This window comes from Physella acuta, unplaced genomic scaffold, assembly GCF_028476545.2.
Source record: "Physella acuta isolate Inbredline_101_S28 unplaced genomic scaffold, ASM2847654v3 ptg000296l, whole genome shotgun sequence".
NCBI lineage: Eukaryota > Metazoa > Mollusca > Gastropoda > Physidae > Physella > Physella acuta.
This window is the reverse complement of record NW_026731815.1, coordinates 119,953-137,309: the sequence shown is the minus strand read 5'-3', so window position 1 is coordinate 137,309 and position 17,357 is coordinate 119,953. Positions and strand designations below refer to the sequence as shown.

The 17,357-nt window shown below is 35.7% G+C and overlaps 2 protein-coding genes across 2 annotated transcripts; both read right to left on the bottom strand.

Annotated features, from left to right (window-relative positions):
- Window positions 1-1,477: 1,477 nt before the first annotated feature.
- On the bottom strand, window positions 1,478-4,611 carry LOC131939821 (dermatopontin-like). The gene is made up of 2 exons (XM_059298351.1): window positions 4,346-4,611; window positions 1,478-1,980 (listed from the first exon to the last, which is right to left on the bottom strand). The coding sequence occupies exons 1-2, from the start codon at window positions 4,560-4,562 to the stop codon at window positions 1,688-1,690; spliced, it is 510 nt and encodes a 169-aa protein (XP_059154334.1). The 5' UTR covers window positions 4,563-4,611; the 3' UTR covers window positions 1,478-1,687.
- Window positions 4,612-5,378: 767 nt separating this feature from the next.
- Window positions 5,379-11,119, bottom strand: LOC131939824 (sulfotransferase 6B1). Its single transcript, XM_059298354.1, has 6 exons — window positions 11,096-11,119; window positions 9,620-9,809; window positions 8,823-9,059; window positions 7,227-7,330; window positions 6,821-6,974; window positions 5,379-6,100 (listed from the first exon to the last, which is right to left on the bottom strand). Exons 1-6 carry the CDS (start codon window positions 11,117-11,119, stop codon window positions 5,988-5,990), a joined length of 822 nt encoding a protein of 273 aa, XP_059154337.1. The 3' UTR covers window positions 5,379-5,987.
- Between the last annotated feature and the right edge of the window lie 6,238 nt (window positions 11,120-17,357).

Sequence of the window (17,357 nt, the reverse complement as noted above, 5' to 3'; positions counted from 1 at the left end):
TAAATATGGTGGTTTCTCCTTTGGTCTCCCCCCCCCCTTGACACAAACACAAAGCTTGTTTAAAATATATTGTAAAATCGTTTTTACATGGTTATTTTAGAGAAGAAATCGTCACTATGTTTTTGAATCACATTTTTTTCTTCTCGTGTGTGTGTGTGTGTGTGTGTGTGTGTGAGTGTGTATGTGTGTGTTCGTGTGCGTGTGCGTGTGTGTGTGTCTGTGTGTGTGTGTGTGTGTCTGTGTGTGTGTGTCTATGTGTGTGTGTTTGTGTGTGTGTGTGTGTTTGTGTGTGTGTAGATTACTCGACTGTTATCAGTTTGTAATGAATGCTATTGTTATTGTAAGAATCCTAAAAATGAAATTCGTTACCAAAATATCTTCAGTTTGGAACTCACTCGTGTCCTAACCAAAATGAAATGACGACAAGTTTTTATAAAGTAATCCTTATAAATTAACTTCCTCCCCCCGCCATGTCCATCATGAATTTCCAGATAAAACGTCTATGTGTGTCACTGTCTCCATTACATTCAACCCCGACATAATTTTTCTTATAACATAATAAGGTAGATAAACGTTGTATATCGAGTTCACGTGATTTGTCAGCATGCCTGTATCCAGTCTATATTTTTACTTTACTCAGGGCCCCCTGGCCCCCTGGTCAACATGCCTGCATCCAGCTTATGTTTAAACTTCACTCAGGCCCCTTACGCTAAATAAATGGGGGCCCCTGTGACTATTGATTCCAACTTGATACTTTAATACACTTATAAAGGGCTGAGAAAATGTTGTTAATGAAATTCACATCCTGTTGCATAAATAAACTCATGGGGTAAATAAAACACACGCAGTTTATTTCTAAATCAGCATATCCGTGTAAGCATAACCTGCCTATTTGATTCAGTTTCAAGTTTTTGTGTAACAGTAGGACTTGGAAGTTTTTGTAAAATTTATCAGAAATATTTCTAAGTTTATTTTTTTTTTCTTCTGTTTTGTACCCTTCCAGTTTTCATTATTCCTTTAATTTTTAAATTGGGCCGTATAAAAACAATTTTCAATCGAATCATTTAACATTGCGCACAATCTGTAGGTTGACTGAGTATTTCGTACACGTCAAAAATTATTTCACAGTAATTTTCATTTCATGGTTATGTTTAGGATTAACGTTTTAGTGTAGGATCATATTAATGTTTGTGTTGTAGTGATATCTAGCTGAGGCTGTTAGTTTAGTATAAGATTAGGGTTATTTATTACTTGACTTTAAATGTAACAGAAATAAGTGATCACCCCTCTCCCGTTCCCGTAACTTATTTAATGAAAGGCAAAAGAATAAAGGGAAATAACTAAAATATATTCTCTTATTTTTTTATTGTAATTAAAAATCCGATTATGTGGATAGGGCTAATCGACATGCAAGTTAAAGAAAAAAAAAGATACTATAAGTCAAAATATACAACACAGTTGTTTCGATGAATATAAAAATATATATTTGATTAACATTTCATTGTTTAATATATTGTACAATACACACCGAAAGAAAAAGTGTCAAATTATTAAACTTAAAAGTTGATCGAAGTAGATAATATTCCATTAAAATACATATAAAACAAAGTTTTAATGAAGTTTTACACGAATGACTTTATAAAACACCAAATAAACATTATTTCATTTACAAAAAAAAAAAAAAGTTTTACACGTAGCAAATCTGGAACCTCCATATCCTGTCCTCGTAATAATTGTTGTGTGTGCTGTAGGCGCCGTTTATCACCATACCCACGGGGACCATAAATGTCAGTTTCTGGTCCCAGGTGTTCGCGTCACCTGTCATGAAACATCCGGTCAGGTTTCTGCCGGTGGCCCTGCAGCACTGGAATTGGAACCTGCGGTCTTCGTAGTGGTTGTCATGGTAACTCGCGATGCCAGTGATGAACTTGTCACGTGGACACACATAGTGTAGCAGCTGGTCAAACTGGTTTACATAGCCTGGGGTTAATTAATTATTTATCGTCATTAGTAATAATCTGCAGTATAGGGTCATAGTAAGGTTTCATTTATTTAGGAAATAAAGGAAAAAATATACACTTAAGCAATGGCCTCAATAGCGCATAAGCAGTTGACACGTATACTTAATTGTAGTATAAAGATACATTCAAACACTAAAATTAAGAACAAAGAAGAAGAAGTATATCCAACCAAAAAAAAAGGGGAGACACGTAGACATTCACATAAATATTGAATAACCATTGAGATAAACATGTAATATTATGCAGTCGCAATAGTAAAAAATATGATTTTTTCTTCTTCTTATTCTGAGTTCTTAATTTAAGTGTTGGAAGAAATTCTCTCCAACACTATATTTATCGTACAAAAATACTCATAATAACTCTGATTGTATTAATGAGCATAGCGTTAAGCGTAGAGTTGATTCTAGCCTCGTAATGGCTTTAATCTTTACTCCAAACCCATCATCGGCGCTGACAGATCAGGCACAGTCGTGATAGTCACCTGCTTACAGGAGTTTGTTTTATAAGACAACATTATAAGACAAGTCTAAACAATAGTTAATTTAAAAAAAAATTCAAGTAAAAAATAAATTCTGAAGTAACTGAGAAAAGAAGATGGCGTTAGGTTGGCCACATACTTATGATGCAGCATGAAGAAATTCCTGCTAGAGCACTTTTACAACAGTAAGGAAAAAAAAACAATGGAAGAACTAGGAAAATATTGAGAAATACTGTCGAGAAAAAACTGGGAAAAAAACGGATAATATTGTGGGACTAGCAACCACGGTGTTAACGATCAATATAATCTATTGGATGAAATAGGTTTTAAGGGATGGATTCATGTGTATTAGGCGCTGAAGGGAAAATGTAACGAAAAATTGTCCAGGATACACAATATATCAAGGTGAAACAAGAATAATATATCTCACCACTATATAACCAGCTAAAACATAACTCACCACTATACAACCAGGTAAAACAAACATAACTCACCACTATATAACCAGGTAAAACATAACTCACCACTATATAACCAGGTAAAACAAACATAACTCACCGCTATATAACCAGGTAAAACAAACATAACTCACCACTATATAACCAGGTAAAACAAACATAACTCACCACTATATAACCAGGTAAAACAAACATAACTCACCACTATATAACCAGGTAAAACAAACATAACTCACCACTATATAACCTGGTAAAACAAACATAACTCACCACTATATAACCAGGTAAAACAAACATAAATCACCACTATATAACCATGTAAAACAAACATAACACACCACTATATAACCAGGTAAAACATGGCTGACATAACTCACCACTATATAACCAGCTGAAACATAACTCACCACTATATAACCAAATAAAACATAACTCACCACTATATAACCAGGTAAAACAAACATAACTCACCATTATATAACCAGGTAAAACAAACATAACACACCACTATATAACCAGGTAAAACAAACATAACTCACCACTATATAACCTGGTAAAACAAACATAACTCACCACTATATAACCAGGTAAAACAATCATAACTCACCACTATATAACCATGTAAAACATAACTCACCACTTTATAACCAGGTAAAACAAACATAACTCACCACTATATAACCAGCTGTAACATAACTCACCACTATATAACCAGGTAAAACAAACATAACTCACCACTTTATAACCAGGTAAAACAAACATAACTCACCACTATATAACCAGCTGTAACATAACTCACCACTATACAACCAGCTAAAACAAACATAACACACCACTATATAACCAGGTAAAACAAACATAACTCACCACTATATAACCAGGTAAAACAAACATAACTCACCACTATATAACAAGGTCAAACATGGCAAACATAACTCACCACTATATAACCAGGTAAAACAAACATAACTCACCACTATATAACCAGGTAAAATAAACATAACTCACCACTATATAACCAGGTAAAACATAACTCACCACTATATAACCAGGTAAAACAAACATAACTCATCGCTATATAACCAGGTAAAACAAACATAACTCACCGCTATATAACCAGGTAAAACAAACATAACTCACCACTATATAACCAGGTAAAACTAAAATAACTCTCCACTATACAACCAGCTAAAACAAACATAACTCACCACTATATAACCAGGTAAAACAAACATAACTCACCACTATATAACCAAGTAAAACTAACATAACTCACCACTATATAACCAGGTGAAACAAACATAACTCACCACTATATAACCAGGTAAAACATGGCTAACATAACACACCACTATATAACCAGGTAAAACACGGCTGACAGTACTCACCACTTTGCTCACAATCTGCTGTCTCACCCACAGAGCGGCAATAAAACTCCCACTTCCGGTCCTCGAAGAAGTTGTTGTGCTCACTGTAGATGTAGCTGATGGTCTGACTCAGGGGGCACCTGTAGTCGAACGGCTTGTCCCAGTCGTTGGTGAAGGCGCCGCCGGCGTACATCGTTGCCATGGAAACCGTCAGAGCCAGGTACGTGAAGATACCCATGCTGGTAACTATGGTAACTCGTGTTTAGATTTCGGGTGAATGAATTCCCAGTTCTACGCTTAATGGCCGAGAAGGCGCCTTATATACAAAACCTCAAACAGGATATAAAATGTTCTTATATAAAAATGTAAGTCACACAATCGAAAGTGAAAGAATTCTGAGAAGCCACCTGTATTCTTATAAACTGGTGTTTACAGTAATCTTAAATTAGAACAACTCAAGGACAAAAAAAATCAACGCGCAAGTCACAAGCTCTTCTACGCAATCACAAACGACCTTATTAATCGCCTGCCTGTTGTATTCGGATTATGTAAATTCTAACTGGAAACGTATTTTTCCAGGCCACTATAATTAGATCTAGATCAACACCTATATTGAAGATCCTCACTAGCAAACAATATTTACATTGCTATTTACATAAAAAAAAGTCTGTTTGATTTATAAACAACGAGGATATTATTGTTGAAAATAGTTTCTGATAAAAATAAATTTAATAACTTTTAATCTTTGACCTTGTTTCACTTCGAAATAAAAATATGGTTAGACCTATATTTAGGTCGGTGAAACTTCAACAACTTAATTCAAAAGACACCGAATTTAAATAGATTTCAAAACTATTGAGAAGCGAATGCATTTTTTCCATAAAGTATTAGAAAATCTGTTAATGTATTAGTCATTTATTATTAAAGTTTGTTAAATAATTGTTTGATAGTGACATAAAACTTTAACATTAGTTAATAATTGTAGATCAAAATAAATAAATTAATATACATTTCAACAGAGAGCGTAAAGTAAGATATTTGGTACTTGTGAAAATTAATTAAGATCAAATGAAGAAAAATGGGTTGTTGGGTCTGCAATTATTTTAACATACACATTTGACAGACATCCGGATATATTGATAATCATACATACATACATACACAATGAGAGAAACTCTTGAACATTAATACGTAAACACATATTTAAATAAAAAATAAACAAAATAAGTATAGATATATAAATACATAAAATATATATGAAACACCCAACAGATTAACGCAAACACGTACACAGAAAATAGACACACTTGTCAAATTGTCAAATGAGCAATACAGTTAATGATATACATTAACAGACATACTTACGCATTGAGACACACGAACATTAGCATACACATATGCTTTTCACATGATGTTCAACCAAATATTCAAACTCAGCACAATCAGTTTTCTAAACTTTATTTACACCGTGTTGAGTCGACTCGTCTTCCATCCAGGTGATGTTTGTGTAATATGTTAGATAAACAACCACTTATTTGTTATTTTTATGTCAGTCTTGTATGTCAGGAAAAGACTTTAAGCAAAGATAAATACACACGGGATGTACAAAAAATGTTTAGGATTTAAAAACAAAACAAAACTACCAAAGCTGTTTTGTCTTTTATTATAACTCGTAACGTTGTGTCGTGAAACGTGTCCCGTCCAACTTGTTCATCTTCTCGTCCACAGCCTCGCTTTGGGCCACAGTTAGACAGTTTTTCCAATCGCCTACTTGCCCTGTGATGATACAAAAAAAAGACAGTTTTAACAACATCCCTTCTGTGATTGTTTAAGACAATATAATTTGGCCACCAGAGTAGCGAGTCATTGATCATATCTGAATAAGTCAACCAGAAAGATGACTAGATAATATATATTGGGGTTCATGTCCGTTCAGTGACCCGCCCATAGATATAGAAAAGTAAAATTCAACTTAAGAAGATAAACTTGTACATCAAATATCATAAGGATTATTAATAAGTATAATGTATGTTAGCATTCGATAAGTCTACATTTCCTGAGCAGAGAATGTTACCCTTTTCAGACTTAGCGATTCGTAAGGCAGATGAAGTAGATTTCACATGTTTATAAACCTCGGCATATGAAGATATAGTGTAGTTAGTATTATGCCCAGCCACCTTTACTTTGACTAATGTGAGTTAGATGCTCACCAGAGCTGGGTGGACTCAGGGACGTCCTGCAGTCACAAAGTCCTAACCGAGATCCGAACTCGAGACCTTCGGGCTAGCTGTCAAGCGCTCCACCACTCCACCACGCATGATAAACTCATCTTGATTTCTCAATTTCTTTTTATGAGCTAAACGATCCCCAGTCCCCCAACCCCCCTTTAGTATCTTTAACATCCGTCTATAAAATAGGCGTACATTTTACATATATTTTCCAGAATGATAATTTCCCCTTACGTAAACGAGAAACCAAAAGTTACATTATTATTACCTTTACGAAGCAAGGCGCTAGAGAACGTGTTGGATTGAGAGTAAGATTGTTTCATCGCTTCAAAGCCGGCTGCCTCGGCGATGTCGTTAATCAACTTATCATCGAAGGACAACTCTAGAAAACTGGCCATCTTTCTTATCTCCCTTGGTAGATCCTGAAATAATTTTTTTTTAAATGTGCACACATATTGATTAATTTTTTTACATTTTGTTAGTTACGTATGTTCTGAATTTTATGAATTCATGTGTTTTAAATCTCTTTGCAATAAGTTATCTATATAGAGACTTCTAACAATAACTCGTGCTGAATGAATCATATAACAATTTGTCAGGTTTAATAAAATCAAAGACCCACTGTGACCTTGACATTGCATGTGAATCACTCAACTCCCATACTCATAGTTTACCTCCTTCATGTCCTCATAAGACACCAGCAGTATGGGATGGTCTGGGTTGGTTTTGATCACGTGGTCCCAATCAAAATAATAATCGAAGTACGATCCATAGTCGACTGTGGATTCATTGAAGTTAACATTGTCATCGACACTATTGATAATTCCCAGTTTCAGAGTTTAAAATAATTTACTGTCCAAAATAATACATTTCTGAAAGGAAAAAAAAACAAAACAACTAAAAACAAAACAAAAATTAACCGCCTGGAAACTATGGTACGAAAGAGTCCCCTTGCATCGAAAAACAGGTAATCTGTTCCGTTACTGAAATCGTGACATTCAGGAAACCACGATTTCCTTGAATAACCGATAACCGATTGTATTGCAGTAAGAAACTAGATTGTAGATTTCATCATATGCAAACTATCTACTTACCCAGAACGTCCACAGAAAAAAATGAAGGTTAATTTCCACATCTAACAAACTGTCTACTTACCCAGACCATCCATGAACAACAAAAACCAACTAGGAAACGCCCCCTTGTATTGAAACACCGCTTTGTGATGATGGTAGTATGATACGGCTGTGTCTTTGGGGTTTCTCACGGTTAAAACCAACTTTGTCTTCATCTCAGAGAGCTGAAGAAACAAAACACGACAAGAACAATAGATTTTAGTTTTACCTTGTGTCAAGTCCAACACTCAATTTATCCAAACGGTTATGCTATTTTGGAATGAACATCATATAATTTCATAAAAAAATCTCATATTTTTTATGTAATTAGAAAAGGTCTTGTTAAAACTCTGTTTTGTTTTTGTCTTAAACTTTTGATAAAATATGAACTACCTGTTCGGTGAATAGATACGAATATGGATGCCTTCAATATTTGTTTAAATCATGAAACGATTGAGATTACTTTGAATACGATAAGAGAGGTGATTAAAAATTATATAATTAGGAAATACAGAGTTAACTGTGAGGCTATGAAGTGAAATCTTGTAGGTACTAGAATCTAAACTTAGTGTGTTGTGTTTACCTGTATAACAACATACCTGTGCAGGTGAACACCTGTAGCTCTACTTACCCGTGCAGTTACAAACCTGTATAAAAAATACCTATAAAGGTAATGCCGTAGAGCTCAACATACCTGTACAAATGTAGCCCACCTTGTCTGTAATGCTAAACATCAGTAACTCAACTTACCTGTGCAAGTAAACACCAGAGTTTCTTCCAGGCATCTCTTCGGGGGGGCTTTGCCCCCCCCCCCGAAAAATTTTTTCCGCCCCCACCCCAAACGAAATGAAATTTATATAATTTATATAGAAAATATATACTTTTAACAGTGTCCGCCACCCCCCCCCCCCCCGAAGAAAGTCTACCGCCCCCCCCCCCCCCCGAAAATTTCAAGTGCCCCCCGGAGAAAAAAGTCTGGAAGAAACACTGGTAAACACCTGGATCAAAACACACTTATACAGGTCAACACATGTAGCATTTCATACCTATACAGGTAAACGCATGAAACTCAACTTACCTATACATAAATACACCTGTAACTCAGATCACATATACATTTATACACCTGCTATTCAAATTACCTGTAGCTCAACTTACCCGTTAAAGTAATCTCCTGTATCGCAACAAACCTATGCAGGTCAAAACCTGTAGCACAACTTACCTGTGCAGGTAGATAATTGTACCACAGATGAGTGTTTAACACACGGGGGCTCTCTACTTCCTCCACTAAATGCATGGAGATGATTTCCAGAAAAGTCAGGGTTTTCCCCATCTTTGAAGTTGTAGCATTTTTGGTGACCATCATTCGCAGTATCTCCCATGTCCAGTGGCAGCCTGTGGGTGAGGTGGGGGGGGTGGTGGTGTGACAGCCAAGGTGGTGGAAAGGCAGCAGTATTTTATGTTATTACCAGAACTAGTAAATATGGTTTGCTTTTTTATTGGCATTTGATTAAATGATGACTAAGCTAATACTAATACATTAATAAATAATATAGTAAAATATTAAATAGATATTGGTTTTTGTCGTGTGTGATGTCTGTTTTTGAAATATTTGTTTAGTGTACCGATGTATGTTCGATATTTAAGACTATGACTATAGTTTTGTTTCACTCAGCATGAATATTTTATGGTATTTGCTTCTCAAGAGTAAATTCTGTATTTTAAAAAAAAAATTTCAATGAATAACTGCATCGAAATGAAAGTTTAAAATATTATCACTATTATCAGGCTTCAGAAGAGTAAAAAAAAATACAACACTGCTTCGATTTTATGAATAATGTCCTCTTAAACTGGGGATGCATTGCTTTATTTATGAACCTGCATATACATTTGTTGTTTGAATGATTTTCGACAAATAATTACATCCAAGTGAAAGGTTAAAATAGCCGGCTAACCGGTTTTAGGATAGCCACAAAGTAGGACGTCGTCCGCCCTCATGGCAACGTCCCTGACCTTCCTGAAACTTTGCTCACCAAACGGCGAGACGAGCTTGTCGTCCAGTTGTAGGAGGTTGAGCACGTGACCATCTACGTCACAGATGCTCCTGTTGCTAGGGAAACCGTAGATGTCTCGGTCCAGCAGTTTCTGAAAACGACAATTACATTTTACGACATAATTAATCTGGCTTCGGAAATGTTAGTAGTTTGAACATTATGTTTTAGAGTAATGTATGGGAATGTTTTTAGTAAAAGTAATGTGAAAAATCCTGTTTAGAGATAGCGATTCATTGAGCAGATGATGTAGAGTTCATTTATTTCTTGACCACGGCATGTGAAGGAAAGGCGTGGTCAGCACTTTGGTAGCCTTTGCTTTCCTCAACATGAGTTAGGTACCCATCAGAGCTAGGTGGACTAGGATATGTAAATAATTTTAAAATTAATGGTTTTGTAAATGGCGGAAGTGACCAATGTAGGTCTCGGCATAAAGGGAACAATGTAGGTCTCGCCATAATGGGACCAATGCAGGTCTCGCCATAATGGGACCAAATGCATGCCTCGCAATAATGGGACCAATGTAGGTCTCGCCATAATGAGACCAGTGTAGGTCTCACCATAATGGGACCAATGTAGGTCTCGCCATAATGGGACCAAATGCAGATACCGCCATAATGGGACCAATGTAGGTCTCGCCATAATGTGTTAGGACGTACCAACACATTTCTCACATTCAACAGAATCGCTCTATATAAATGTAATGTTTGAAAACACGGTTGTATATAGACAGCGCTGGCCTTTATCACAACTTAGCCTTGATCCTGGACCAAACAGCTATAACAAAATGTCTTTGATACGTTGAATGGTACCACCCATTCTCTGGTTGGCATTCTTGCTAATACATTCATACAGGAGGGTTTTATAGGGAGAGGTGGGAGGTAGGGAGGGGGGGGGGCGAGGAGTCTGAGAGCGAACAGTATCAGAAATCTGGGCCTCAGTTTGAGAAACACAGAGTCAAAGTAAGCACACATATACACACACACACACCCGCACACGCACACACACACACACACGTACACACACACACAAACACACGCACACACACAGACACGCACATCACACACACACTCGCGCGCACACACACACATTTACATACACACACAAGCACACACGTGCACATTCAAAAACTCAAAAGAACACACATGCACCCACATAGCACAGATTAGCACACACATAAACACACACGCGGGCACACACACACACACACACACACACACACACATATATATATATATATATATATATATATATATATATATATATATATATATATATATATATATATATATATATATATATATATATACGTATATCTTTTGCTCGTATCATCGTAATATTCATACTTATATTTAAGAAGGTTAAATTAATAAAACTTACCAAATGACTTGGAGGTGCGGCCATCTTTAGGGTACCACGTGACCAGAGTTTAGACTGTACACGTCGGAAAGATTAGCGTAGTGTTTAGCACTAAAATTTCATAACTGTGTCTCACCACACGTTTGTAAGCTCTTGGTTACAAGAAAGTCTAATCTCTTGTGTCAGCTATTAAAATAAGGCAATAAAAAGATTAATTTTAAACTCAAACTTATAGAACTTTTAATTTCAAGTAATTTTTATTACAAGAAAAAAAAATCCTTAAAAAGAAAGAGATACTTACTGGTATTTTCTAGCTATTAAATGCAACACTTCTATGTCACAGTTAGACGCGGAGTGATTTAAACTATGTTCAACTTTAACTCTCTGTAGGCCTATAAGAGAAATAAAATACAATATAAAATACAATAAAGGAACAACATAGAAAAACTGAATTACAGAGCAGTGGCGTAGATAGGGGTGTGGGTGGGGTTAGATATTCCCATGGAGTCTCATAATTTAAGTTATCATATGTCAAGCTTTTGTTCGGAGGTGCGTACGTGTAGATTTATGTTTACATTTTCAAAATATTGAATGTCATAAAAAAATTTACTTAGTTTATCAGGCCCCCTTAATCCCTGTGACCACCCTACTCCTATGGCAAAACACCTTTCTACGCCAGTTATATGGGTCCTTTGGAAACCAAGCACAAAACAAACCTATGCATTTAAGAAAACAACGAGACCTTGTCTAGACTTAAAGAAATCACCAAGCGTGTAACGTCTACACACAGTATTACATACAAATATTTCTAACTCGGGGCAAGTGCCTTTCTATAAGGGGCGTTTTTTTTTAAATATAAGCATAAGCCAAATAAAGAACACGTTCTTTCCAGAGTTTCTTCCCCCCCCCCCCGAAATTTTTTACCACCCCCCCCCCCCCGAACGAAATGAAATTTATATAATTTATATAGAAAATATATACTTTTAACAGTGTCCGCCCCCCCCCCCCCCCCGAAGAAAATCTACCGCCCCCCCCCCCCAAACATTTCAAGTGCCCCCCCCCCCCCCCCCGGAGAAAAAAGTCTGGAAGAAACACTGGTTCTTTCCTTACTGGAGTAGTTAAGTTGTGTCCTATCTGTAGTAGGTAGACATTTTTATTGACTTCTTGTGTGAAGCTAAGTAAGATGTATTTAGAAATAGGTTCAAATGAAAGGAGAAAACGTAGAGGTTGGGAAATGAGTCAAGCAGAACCAAGAAGTAAGAGCCAATCGAATAGACGGACCAATCAGAATGAGATGAACTGTCACAAGTGACAGACGAGCAGTAGTGATCAAGCGAGCGTTACGGGTTGGTCAGAAACAGTGGAATGTTGGTGATTTGAAGGCAGTGTTTCTTCCAGACATCACGTGGGGAGGAAGAAGAAGGCTACCCCGAAGAAAGACTACCGCTCCACCCCGAATGAAATGGAATTTATATTGAAAACTTATACTTTACCAGTGTCCGCCCATCCCTCCAAAAATTTAAAGCCCCCCCCCCCCGTAAAAGCCAATGCAAATGACGTTTCGGTCATAATTGAGCTGACATTTCCTTTGTCAATTTCCCCTAGCCTACGCTAATAAACCTGGGATATCTGGATGACAAATCGTAACTTTCTAAATAACTTGTTTAAAAAATGGCGTAAGATCTACTTTGCTATGAGACATAATTTTTAACCATTAGTAACCTCCCATGAAGATATTTAATAAAATCAAGGGAAACAATTAAATAGCTAGAAAGTAACACATTTATTTGCGTAATACATCTAATCTAACAGAAAAGATGCAGAACTTTAAACAAAATAGCATGAAAATAATACATTTATTTTTGTTATAATCCAACAATACAGAACAAATTAAGAATTCTAGATGAAATAGTAATAATTTAGTTTTTAATTTAAAATGCACAATACAATGTTAAAATGAAAACTGTAAATTTACAAGTTATCTATGTTTCTCTTTTATCATTACACATCAGTTAGTTTATAAAATTGTTTTGGAAAAAATATACATTAACCCTTTTTATTGCTTATCCCTGGGGTCGGCAACCTTTTGAAGCGGAAGAGCCAAAAGTTACAATTTTCAAAATTTCCCTGGTTTTAAAGAGCCACTAACATTTTTTTATTTCAAATATTTTTTTTTTATTAAGAGTATTAGTATTGGTTCAAGGAGCTGGAGAGCCGCATCTTGATATCAAAAGAGCCGCAGGTTGCCGACCCCTGGCTTATCCCTTTAAATTTTGTATAACAACGTATAGAACAACATATATGATAACCATGTACATACTTATTATTAATACGTTCAACTGTAAAAAAAAATGTTTCATTAGATGATAAAATTTAGTAAAAAAAAAATGTATAGGCTACATTTGTAAATTCATCTTGATATGTTTTTTTTTAATAAGAACATTTGAATTTATGTAAAATATGTTGATGTTGTTGCACTTGTTTTAAATTGCAATTAAAAGTATTAAAAAAAAAAAACAACATTCGCGGCCTTTTGGCCAAGATCAAAGTGTAGTATCTGTTATGGATCTACATAAATCTTCGTCATTTGGTTGGTCAGCCCTATTTAGGGCTGGCTGCCGGGGTCGAGAGGCGGTCAATCTACTACTCAACTCATCAAGCAATCAATTGCAAATCTCGCCATCGATCGCTGTGGGGTTGCGCCCACACATCCCTCAAAGTGCACATGCCCTCGAGATGAGTCAACCAGTACTTGTATTGGGTGGCATCAAATGTACGAGTGGCTAATTTTCAATCTCTATTTTTCAGCTTGACGACACCCATCTAGGAGAAATCTTAAGTGGGAGGCTCCGTCACAAATGCCTGCAAATCAACTTATCATCTCTTAAAGATCAACTACGCAAAACTTCGATACACAACTACCTCGCTATCAACAACCTCACTACCACTCTGACGACACCCACCTTGGAGAAATCTTAAGTTGCAGGTTCCGTCACAAATACCAGAAAATCAACTAACCATCTCTCAAAGATCAAATACGCAAAACTTCCTCATCTACGATACACAATTAGTTCACTACCAACAACTTCACGATTACTCTGACGACACCCAACTCGACATCCCTCAAAGATCAACTACTCAAACAACTTCACGTGTACTTAACTCTTATAAAATAAATACTCGTCAACAGCCTTACCTCGCCCTTTTAAACTACTCGACTAAGTTTTCGACTACTCGACCACTCTCAAATTCTTCTCATCCACAATCCTCGACACAGCAATATCACGAAAATTAAACATTCTTCAACAGTATTTCGCCCACTTCAACTACTTGACGACGCAAGAATACCTTACGATACAACTTCACTCTCTCTCAAACTACAATGAACAATAAATCAAAGCAACCCATTAAAAACGACATCTCAACACAAGGACACCAACTCAACTATTCGCTCCACTCCATTCCAACAACTCTACCATCAACGACAAGACACAAGACTAGCCCTTTCACCAACGCAACATCCCTCACCGATACTCTCAACTACTAACCAAGAATCAACCACCGCCCAACCAAGATTGTAATACGCGCAAGAAGCAAGGCCAAGAAATACGAGAAGCGATCATGTATTGTCCTGTACTCTCAGTGGCGTAGGCGGGGGCGGGGGGGGATTTAGGGGGGTCATAACCCCTCGGTATATATATATATATATATATATATATATATATATATATATATATATATATATATATATATATATATATATATATATATATATATATATAAAGCATGAGGGGGGTGCAAATCAAAAGTTTGAGGGGGGGGGGGGTGAAAATCAAAAGTCTGACGGGTGGGGGGGGGGGTGCAAGTCGAAAGCTTGTCCCCGGGTAAAAATTGGAACCCCCCCTTGAGACGATCCTGGCTACGCCACTGCTCTATGTTATATCAAAGGAACCAAGAAAACGGAAATGAAAATAAGAAATCAGAAGAACACGAAAAATGAAACCAAGAAAACGGAAGGAAAATCAAGAAGATAATATTGTAAAAATGTGTATGCAATACTATGTATTACATGTATAATTTAACATGCAACCTATCCACACAGCTAGCTCCTGGCTCGAAGGGAGAGAACTGTGTGGAAAGAAATCTATTAAACTAAAAAAACAACAACAACACAGATGAAAACTTTAGATGTAGTCTTTAATAAACATGTTGGATCCATTTTTAGGGACATAAAACTCTTAATATGTAAATATTTTAAGGCAGTATGGACGACATAGCTATAAAGAGTGTCGCTTATTGTTTGATTAAGATGTCATATGTTTTTTTAGTGTCTTCCTCAATAATGCTTTTGTTTACTTGGAATGTTGCTAGCGTTTCTTCCTAAAAGCTGCCTATGTTATTTCCCCTATAGTGTGGTGTTGTGATGTTTAATTTTATACTATTCGTTCTTTCAACCCTCATTGATATTGTGCAAACGGATGATAAAAGGATTCTATTTAGGTGCCTTTTTAATTTTTTTATTATTTAAATATTTTTTTAACTCATTATTGAAGAGTCCCTTGAGTGGCGATCCCCCCTAAACATGACTTTTGTCGACTTCGAAAAGGCGTTTGACAGCGTGAATAGAGATATTCTATCTTTTCAACCGTCTGTAATATTGTGCTACGGATGATAAAGTGATTCTATTTAGGTGTTTTATAATAATCGGATTGTGCTTATTTTCGAATGCACGACATGTAGCCCTATTTCTTTACTTCATTTGTTTAGTATTAATCTTTTGTGGCTAATGTCTCTAACTGTGCTTTTGAAAATAAATTCTCTAATCTGCTTGATGAATGAGTTAGGTATTTTAGAGTTTATCGCAACGAAAATTATATTTGGAATGATGTATCTGTTTACTAATACAGCTCTGACAAAGATGGTTGTAATGCATTATTGGTATTTTTCCAGATTATGATTGTTCAGTTTGGCCTATTTTCTTGGTCGCCTTTTATCTAGTCTATGGTATAGGTCAGGGGTCGGCAACCTTTCGAAGCGGAAGAACCAAAAGTTACAATTTTAAAAATTTCCCTGGTTTTAAAGAGCCACTAACATTTTTTTGTTTCAAATATTTTATTTTTTTATTAAGATTATTATTATTTGTGCAAGGAGCTGGAGAGCCGCATCTTGATATCAAAGGAGCCGCATGCGGCTCGCGAGCCGCAGGTTGCCGACCCCTGGTATAGGTTATTCCATAAATTGTAAGTGTGTTAATTTTATGTCTACGTTGTAATTATCTTTACCTTTCCATTCACATATTTCTATTATTTTTAAATTAAACTCCGCTTCCTTTCCCAAAATTATTAAATTTTCCTATCAAAGTTTGTATTGCTTTTTCTGTTTGTACTAAGAATGTTGTATCATCAGAGTTTGCAATTATTTTCTTTTGCAATTACAAGAGGGGCATAATTTCGAATTTTTTAATTAGTTGTTAGATTTGGTAATAAATTATCTCCAATCCCACTATATTGGGACATAAAATATTCTAATAAGGGAGACAAGTAAAAAAAAATGTTTGCTAAAAATAAACAAAAATATTAACACTTGCAGTTATCTAAAACTTAACATTTAGTATTTGGAAATTTAATAAATAATACAAATATATGTATTTATAATGTTAATAATTATGTATCTGTAAGTTAAAAATTACAATGTTATTATATTAACAAATAAAAAACGTTCACTTAATATCATTAATAGGCATTCTAGTATAGAAAAAATTAATACTATATATCTAAACTTTTACTAATCGTAAACCAAATTTTGGATCCCTTCAAAGGGACAATAAAAAATGTAATGGGCATTTAAAGAAGGCGAAACTAATGGATCAAACCTCTTCGACACCCAATCAACATCAAAAGTACTGATGTAAGTCAGCATCAAATCCAATGGCTTGCGAAACCTTCGGGTCACATACTGAGCAGTCTAATCAGCCCACACCAGATTCTGCTGTTGAACAATGGACGAGCAGATACTTGGTATTTCTCGTCCAACCAGTTCAATGTAGCAGATCTAGACAACACCACACAATCAAAATGGACCCTACACATTGGGATTCTCAATACAAATATACCTATTCATTGCTGGGTAAAATATTCTTCTTTTTAGACAGCTCTTTTTAACAGTAAATTGTTGCAACCAGTATATATTGATTATATTTACAGCCCTGAATTAAATGCCGAGCGCACATCTGGTATGTATACTATATTTTTTGAGGTATATAAATTATATTATATATCAATAT

Excerpts from the sequence above, each read along its gene's own strand:
- LOC131939821 (XM_059298351.1), bottom strand. The coding sequence starts at position 4,562 with ATGGGTATCTTCACGTACCTGGCTCTGACGGTTTCCATGGCAACGATG. Across the intron at positions 1,981-4,345 it reads AGCAGATTGTGAGCAAAGTG|GCTATGTAAACCAGTTTGAC; the intron begins GTGAGTACTGTC and ends AATTAACCCCAG.
- LOC131939824 (XM_059298354.1), bottom strand. The coding sequence starts at position 11,119 with ATGGCCGCACCTCCAAGTCATTTG. Across the intron at positions 9,810-11,095 it reads CCGCACCTCCAAGTCATTTG|AAACTGCTGGACCGAGACAT; the intron begins GTAAGTTTTATT and ends TGTCGTTTTCAG. Across the intron at positions 9,060-9,619 it reads TTGTGGCTATCCTAAAACCG|GCTGCCACTGGACATGGGAG; the intron begins GTTAGCCGGCTA and ends CCTCACCCACAG.